The sequence below is a fragment of the Nymphaea colorata genome, chromosome 12 (genome assembly GCF_008831285.2).
Source record: "Nymphaea colorata isolate Beijing-Zhang1983 chromosome 12, ASM883128v2, whole genome shotgun sequence".
NCBI lineage: Eukaryota > Viridiplantae > Streptophyta > Magnoliopsida > Nymphaeales > Nymphaeaceae > Nymphaea > Nymphaea colorata.
The window spans coordinates 12,037,122-12,045,218 of NC_045149.1; the positions used below are offsets into that span (position 1 = coordinate 12,037,122).

General features: G+C 36.9%; 1 protein-coding gene across 1 annotated transcript; it reads right to left on the minus strand.

Annotated features, from left to right (window-relative positions):
- Positions 1 to 1,004: 1,004 nt before the first annotated feature.
- On the minus strand, positions 1,005 to 7,479 carry LOC116265530 (uncharacterized). Its single transcript, XM_031646200.2, has 5 exons — positions 7,161 to 7,479; positions 5,687 to 5,948; positions 5,287 to 5,486; positions 5,002 to 5,189; positions 1,005 to 1,618 (listed from the first exon to the last, which is right to left on the minus strand). Exons 1-5 carry the CDS (start codon positions 7,265 to 7,267, stop codon positions 1,305 to 1,307), a joined length of 1,071 nt encoding a protein of 356 aa, XP_031502060.1. The 5' UTR covers positions 7,268 to 7,479; the 3' UTR covers positions 1,005 to 1,304.
- Positions 7,480 to 8,097: the final 618 nt, after the last annotated feature.

Here is an 8,097-nt window from a genome sequence, read left to right on the forward strand (position 1 = left end):
CAAAACAATTACATTTTAAAATTAGGGCACATTGACATTCTTAGGTTTTGGACGACATTTAAACTTAAGAATTGGACCATTTAGTCTATTTCTTGATCTAATTACTCTTGTTAAAGATACCACTTCGTACTGATAGGTTGGGTTTGTCTCTTGAAATGTCACACATGAAAAATTAAAGTGAGTACAGGTAAACAAGTTCTATTTATACGGTCACATGTAAACAATCTTTCATAACACACCACCCCTAGCTATAGACATGAGATGCAAATTTGTCCCTTACAACATCCATAATTATTGATTGAGTGACTGCCATAGATTAACTGAATATTCTATCTTCACTAAACTTATCAATGGCACAATTACATAATGATGGAATTAATTTCCCTATGAAAAGGGGAACTTGAAGGAATTTTCATAGAAGTACTCTATGGCCACACACACTTCAAATTCAATGTTATTTTTATTACCATTTAGTGACACAAGAATTTGGATTTGGATCGGATTTAATTTTAAATGAATATCATATATTCAATACTCTTACATTTTAAAAATCCATCAGATTCACTTCAAAATTCATATTCAGATACGAATATAAAAATTGGATTCAGATTGTAAGATCAGATTTTGAATATAACTTTCCTTCATCCATATACACATCCAAATCCAAGTATATGAATATCCAATGCAGTTAAGGATATACTCAGTTCGAATTAGATCAGCTGACATCCTAGGATGTCTATTTGACAAAAGGAGAAGTAACACTACTCCAACCAAGTGGTTCTGCTTTCCCCTCCAATAGGGAATAGGACAAATGTGAGGAGACCCACTCGCTGCAGTGCTTTTTTAAGAAAGAAAAAGCGATGCTCTGAGTTTCCGATTCTGGTACCAAACAAACAGGCAGAAAGCCGACAAGCTCTATTGGGGGATTTTAACTCTACGTGACGCCAAACACTAAGAGATCAGGACGTTTATCCGCCATCGGTACTAAGGTGTCGCCTTTCTCCTCTAAAAGCAATCAAGACAACTCTCATACGTTACATTTACAATAACATTTCTCCCCAACCATACTAGCGTAACGAGTTAATGAGATACAGATTTCGTTCATGTGCCTTCTAGGACAACTGAATATCTTTTGGTTACAAAATCTCTCCCTCTCTCTCTCTCAAGACACAACCACTTACAAGAAGTTCTGAAGCTTTGGTAAGAGAGACCAACAAACAAATAATGCAGCAAAAAGAGAACCATAGGTACATCGGGCAGTTCTGATCGTATGCACTTTTCTGAGGATTAGGGCACCTGACCTACTACTTCACCTTCTTCGAATCACCTTTTTCTGCTTGCTTACTAAGAAGCTTTGAGGTAGAGAACTCAGCATCATCCTTGATGAAACTCCACCAGAGATATGTGAGTGGGATTGTTGTTGCATGCCAAAGTGCATGGGCATCAAGGTATCCTTCATAAGGGGGGAAATCGTATACTTCAAGAAGCATTGCTAGGCCACCACCAAAAACTACCGCCCACAGTTTGAACCGCGAAGGATGGCACGTTAGGCCAGCCCATACAGCCCACAGAAGCAGCTGTGCAATGGCCATAACCACACATACCTTCATGTTCAGTCCTACAAGAGTTCATGAAGTTGAACATGATCAAAGATCAGGAAAAACATGCAAAATTAAATATTGTCAGCTCATTAATATGTGGTTCAGTTGGAGAGATTGTATTTGTGCCAATGTGCCCCACTTTACTGCAGACTAAAGTTTCACTATCATGATTCCAATTTTCAGAATATATAAAACTGTGTAATTATCGGTTGGTATCATTATAGTGCGCTACCAATATCAATTATTCAAAACTTTCAGTGAAACATGAACACGCCACCAAAATCCCTATAAATTGCTTAATCAAATTCATCTATAGGTATCCCACGAGTTGCCTCAAAAGTGTCTTTTCAAATTCAAACCAACAGGAAACATAAACTCCCTTTAAGAAACACTTTCAACGTGGCAGCATGTGAGACATCTAAACCAGTGGATTGGACAACTCATGATTGTCTTCATATTTTCTGATTGTCATATTTCAAGAACACGTGCACACACACACACACACACACACACACACACACACACACACACACATATATATATATATATATATATATATATCATAGTAACAAATGTCGTTTTTGCATTTTAACGCCGAGTGTTTTCTCGGCAAAAAGAAAAAAAGATGGTAAATTTTTAAAAAATTAAAAAATCTTAAAAAAGAGTAAAAAATAAAATAAATGAGAAACTAATAAGTCAACATAAAAAATAAGTAGATAAACAAAAAATAAAATTTAGAAAAAAAGGAAGAAAAGGATACAACTTTTCGTTTTAGTGTTTTTTTCAAAAAGCAGTACTTTTTTTCAAGCACTCAATTGCATGTAAAAAAGCTATCTATAGCAGCTTTACAGATAATAGCTGAGCCCCTCTGTTACCACTTATCAGGATAGCTTGTCTCCAGCTGACAGATCGAGTACAATCTATTTAGTGTCAATTTCATCCATTCCACCATCTTATTATATCACAAGTCCCAAAACTTGACTTAACTTCAAAATCCTGAATTCTGAAATCAGTACAATAAATAGTTTGCCACTAAAGTTAACGCTTAATGTTATGTTTCTGTCCATCAATACCTAAAACTTTTTTTTCCCATAATTCCTCTTTGAAGTTTCAATTTCTTGTGAAGTAGTCTTTTAGATGCGGAATAGACCAGACACTTGATTACAGGTACTTGATGTTACAGCATCTATAACTAACACAAATATGTAGGAATTAAAGAACAGAATCCCCTGCAGCAGCCCAACTCTCAGACTGTGGGGGTATATGTCCGAATTTTGTCTCCCCATGTAAAGTCATAAAAAAAAAAATTATAGCTCCTCGATATGTCGGAATGGTAGCAACTGCAATATATCTACAAGAAAAAGAAATTCTTTCTTCCTTAAAGTAGCCCAAAGAAGTTTCCTCAAACCTTGATCATAAGCATTTCATACTTCCATAATAACCAAACGAACCTATCAACAAGAGACTCTTTTATGCAGATCCAATCTTATTTAGTGTTTTCCTATGGCTTTCATGGAACCCCCTCACAGTAACTTGCACTTCTGCAGACCCATCACATCTTTTGCCTTTCTCCATTCTTTAAAGGAATTTCCATGTTTCCTTTCCCCACCACAAGTTTTTTTACTCACACTGGATTTGCAATTGTTCATCCACTTCCTTGCTTAGTCTTTATTTACACATCATTTGCTGACACAATTGTTTTGAAAATTGAAAATTACTATCTATTTTAATCCACTTCTTTTAGCGTTGTTATTTGAGTTTTGCTTACAGTACCTTCCTTCAATGTTTCACCATTTAATTCGTGGACACTTTTTGACACTTTTTCATGTTATCATGCTGTCTACCAGAACTGCTTTTGGAAGTTATTAAGCGCATCTTTTCTTGAAAAGTATGTCCTTCCTCTTTCAAGATTTCTGCTTAATAATTTTTGCTGAAATTTTTTGAAGGAAAATAGCAGTACTTACCTTAAATATCTCTCTGTCTAAGATAAGCTTCAATCTAAGCATTCTATCTTTTATCTTTCGAACTATGTTCGTCTCTTTCAACTACAAGTGGAATCATTCATTTCCGCACACCATAGGTTACCCCAATTTCCAACTTTATAAGCCACCTTTCCCTTCAATTTTCTGCTTTAGAAATACTGCATCTATCTTGCAATTTTCAGTTGATGTTACTATGCTAGAAGACACCTTTTGTACGCTTCTAAACATTAAATGTATGATAGGGAAGGCTTCTAAACAAAGCTTGGGATTCTACGCAGCATCCATAGGGAAGGCCTGCAACTCGCTCATACAACTAATTTTTCTTGTAAAACATCAACTTAAGGTAATGTTACACCTTCTTAACCAATTTCTAATTATACCAAGCTTTGTTTCACCATGCTTGAAATGAATATCCAATATCCTCATTCCCTTGCCACCACAACCAGGTCTCGTTATAGAGCATTGGCTACAGCCTACCAGGGACACCTTAGTAGTTACAGAAATTCTCTTAAAATTCATTTTGACAGGATATGGCTGGTTTTATGGCCACCTTCCACTTGATGATAGCCTTCTTCCATTATACAGGTTTGAGATTAGCGTTGACAAACACTAGAACTCCATACAGGCTGAAGAATGAAAGAGATGAAATATTGTGAAAGATTCACGTAAGAAATGTTGCAACTAGCAATGTACTTTCATGAACTAAGAAATAGCATCATGATATTATCACTTATTATTCCTTTGATACTTTTCTTACTTTCTTTTTAACAATGTTTTATAAATGTCCTTCCTATCATGTAAAACATTCTGTTTCTTAACTTTTTTTTACCTTTTATGTTCTACTAATTTTAATTTTCATGATACTCATGAGGATTTCATAGCAGTAAATAGTCAAAAAATATATTATCATGATTCTTTACCTCATTGAGTAATCGGGAGACTTGAGACTGATATTTGGCTTCAGGAAGACATAAGGTAGCTATATTGGTCTTTAGTAAAAACCAGTTTTACTTTATGCTGCATGACAACAACCACTGAAAGAAGTCTGAGGAACATGACTAACCAGTGGGTTATGTAATGCTGTTAAAGAGAATAACATTCTAACACCTAATGCCTAATTATCTTTTCCTGCTTTAAAGTTCATTAGCAAGATTTTTTTCAAACCAGAATTAGCTATCATCATCGATCAGGTCTCACTTGAGCTTTCCAACTAAGTTAAAAAAACAGCTGAAATGTAGGTTGCACAAGGCAAAGATGGAACTACTACAAGATTAAAAAACCCATAGATGAGAATGCAATCACTTGGAGTTGTGAAATGTGATAAGCTCGCACATGTTTGTTAAATAAGTTAAATTGCATTCCATGTTGCATTAACTCAGAGATACAAAGAAAGCCTTGAAAGTAAGGGAGGATCTTACCATAATCAAGCTGGTAGAAGTTGAGATACAATATGTGAGTGGTTACAAATGCCAAAAGTGGTGCAGCCACCATCACCCTTGCCGCCTCATCTTTCACATTGAAAGTACGAAGAATGGCAATTATAAGACTGAATCCTAATAAGGCAACAGCAGACGAATAATCCAGCTTCTCTGTTAGCTCTACATCCCTTAAGTAATAAAATAATTGTCAGATCACGAAAACTTCTGGATGTATGTAGAGAACATTTAAGAAATTAGATAAAAATCCTAAACCAACTTTCTCACCTGCTATGAAAAACAGAGCTCCAAAACCATGAGTTCATTGCAAGTATTCCATAGATAGTCCACAGACCAGAGAATTCATAGTATGCCTTCTTACTTTGTGGCTTCAGAGGCAACTTGTAGTATAGAAGTATTATAAAGGACATCCATCCATGGAATTGCATTGCAAGATTAAGAGCAGACAGAGCCACTGAAGCAGGTTCCTATGTAGCAAAGAAGAAAAAAAGGAAAGAGAAGGAAATATCAAATTAAAATGCATCAGTCATCACAATATTAAATAGGAACTTTGACACTGTTCAAAGGTGTGTGAATATTATCAGATTTTGTAGTCAGGCAATCATTATCCATTGCTGGGTTCTTCCACTACCAAGTACAGTGAAGAAGCAGCTAACTGCAAACAGACCTGGAGACCTAGAACGCGCTTGAAAGGCCACTTTCCATGGTACTTCACAGGCTTTAGTCCTAACTTTTCTCTTTCTTTCTCCCTTTCCATCATACAGTAGTAACGGCAATCATTCCTGCAGTCCCATTGCTTCCACTGCTGGTAAAGGGGCTCTTGCATGTACCAGGAGCTGTTGTCCGTGACATCATCAGATAAGAATCTGCAACCCTGGAAACAGGTACCTCCAATACATCCAGTCTTCTCACAAAGTTCCACACAATTTCTGAAATTTTAGTTGGAACCACAAGAATGCAGTACTGGTTAGTATTTCCAGATTGTAGAAAGTAACATGATGTAACAAAGTCTTGAAAATGTTCAACTGATGCTATAAGCTGAGAGGCTTCCTTCATCGGTTAGCAGTTCAGATGCAATATGAATACAAAAACAGAGGCAGGATGGAAATGCATAGCTATGTAAATGATCGAGTAACTTGGAAAGGAGAAGAAAAGGTAATTAGTCCATAGAGTGCAAAGAGAAAATCTTGTAGGCTCCCTGTCTACATTTACAATACACATATACATATGCATATACAGTAAGTACTGCAGAGAGATAATATATGTACCATATGTCATTGTCAATCAATTGACCATCATTTAGGCACACACATAAATGTCATATATAACTTCGAATATGGTAGGGGATGCCACCCACCCTCTCACTTAAAACCAAACCTCGATGAGACAACACATTCAAACGATGAACTTCACACTACAGTGATCAATCTGCTAAAATAAAATCTAGTCGAACTTTGTTAAAGTTTAGCAAAACCAAAGAAAAAGAAAAGGGCACGAGGCAAGCCAAATGGCCCACTAACCGCGTCATGAAAGTGAAATAAAGTGATGTATCTCAGACATCCAACACCCTTAAAACATAATGTTCTTGGGAAATCACATGTAAGCAAGATGACGCAATAATTAATTCCGTTTCTCAGCATCATGGTTCCTGCAACTTTGAGGAGTCCAAACCATTCCGACCATGCCACGAACCATTATCAGATTGAATACATCCCTCTATCTTCCCAATGGCTGCCCAAATTATAAAATCGTGGACGGATCGAAGCTATTAACGGCCAGCGAGGCACAAACAGAGAATCCATTCAGCTCAAGACTGCAGTGAACTACATTAAATCAAACAAAAAACTCTCCCTAGCCTCTTAATTCAAACGCTTTAACCTTGTTGCAAAATGGCAGATAATCAATAAACACCTAACTACTCGGAAAGGCAATCTATTCTAAAACAAAAAGAACATACGTGAAATAATCCAAAACCCCCATCCATGTTGACATGAGAAACATCAAACGCTACCAAGTCGAAGCATTGAATCAAACACCATAAACACAATACAACCGGAGTTTGAGATCCGAAGGACAAACTAATACATTGGTCAAAGGAAGGGAAAAACGAAAATGAAAAGAGAAGGAACAAAGAGCAGTACTTGTAGAGTGGATCGGCATCGCCTGCACTAGCAAGAACGAGACCAAAGAGGCAGGAACAGAGAACAAGAAGAGATCCTGAAAGGGTTAATAGCTTCTGATTTCCCATGTTCTCCCCAGACTTGACTCTGTGGATCTCTCCCCTCCCAAAGCAACAGGAAACCACCTAATCGATCCACCACCCACAATCTTTAGACGCAATTTCCAGTCACCAGCGATGCCACAATACCCGTCAGAAACGTCGCGTCCCAAACAGGGTCTTCCGCTCTAGAAGAGAGAGAGAGGTGCGACTTCGCTTACGAGCGGATACGGGTAGGCAGTCGATCCGCAGCCCGGCGGAATGAATTGAATCCGCAGGTGCTGACGCCAGCAAATATGGAAACGGCTCCATTGAACTCGGCTGTTGACGTAGCAAATGAAAATGGGCATTTCAAAAATGCCCTTGATTTATTTTCAAAAAAAAAAAAAAAAAAAACTTACTAGTTTCTAATCTGTGTTTATCCCGTGCTCGACTCGACTAGGTTCAGGCATAGCGTTAAAATTGGGCATTGGGCCAGCCCGAGTTGGATCAATAATTTGTTTTTAATATGATTTTATTTAATTGTACATATATAACTGCATATAGTTTATTATAACTAATTATACTAAAACTATGTATTTTAATTTTAATTGGGTCGGGTCAAGCCAGGTATTGGGTCCAAGTTTCAAATGGTAAAACTAGGGTCAATCTGTAGTCACGAGTCGACCTATCAAAAGCATTCTTATGGAGCTTTCTCAAGGTTAATATCTGTCCGATCGGTTTCCATAACATATGGATAGATAGAATTCTTACTTATGTGCAGAATGCTTCCTTTGATATCCTTGTTAGTGCAGAGAATTCAATTGTTCTAAGAGGGTTTATGCAAAGTGATCATTTGTTCCTCTACTTGTTTATTATGA

Excerpts from the sequence above, each read along its gene's own strand:
- LOC116265530 (XM_031646200.2), bottom strand. The coding sequence starts at position 7,267 with ATGGGAAATCAGAAGCTATTAACCCTTTCAGGATCTCTTCTTGTTCTC. Across the intron at positions 5,949-7,160 it reads GATGCCGATCCACTCTACAA|AAATTGTGTGGAACTTTGTG; the intron begins GTACTGCTCTTT and ends CTAAAATTTCAG. Across the intron at positions 1,619-5,001 it reads CTTCTACCAGCTTGATTATG|GACTGAACATGAAGGTATGT; the intron begins GTAAGATCCTCC and ends GAACTCTTGTAG.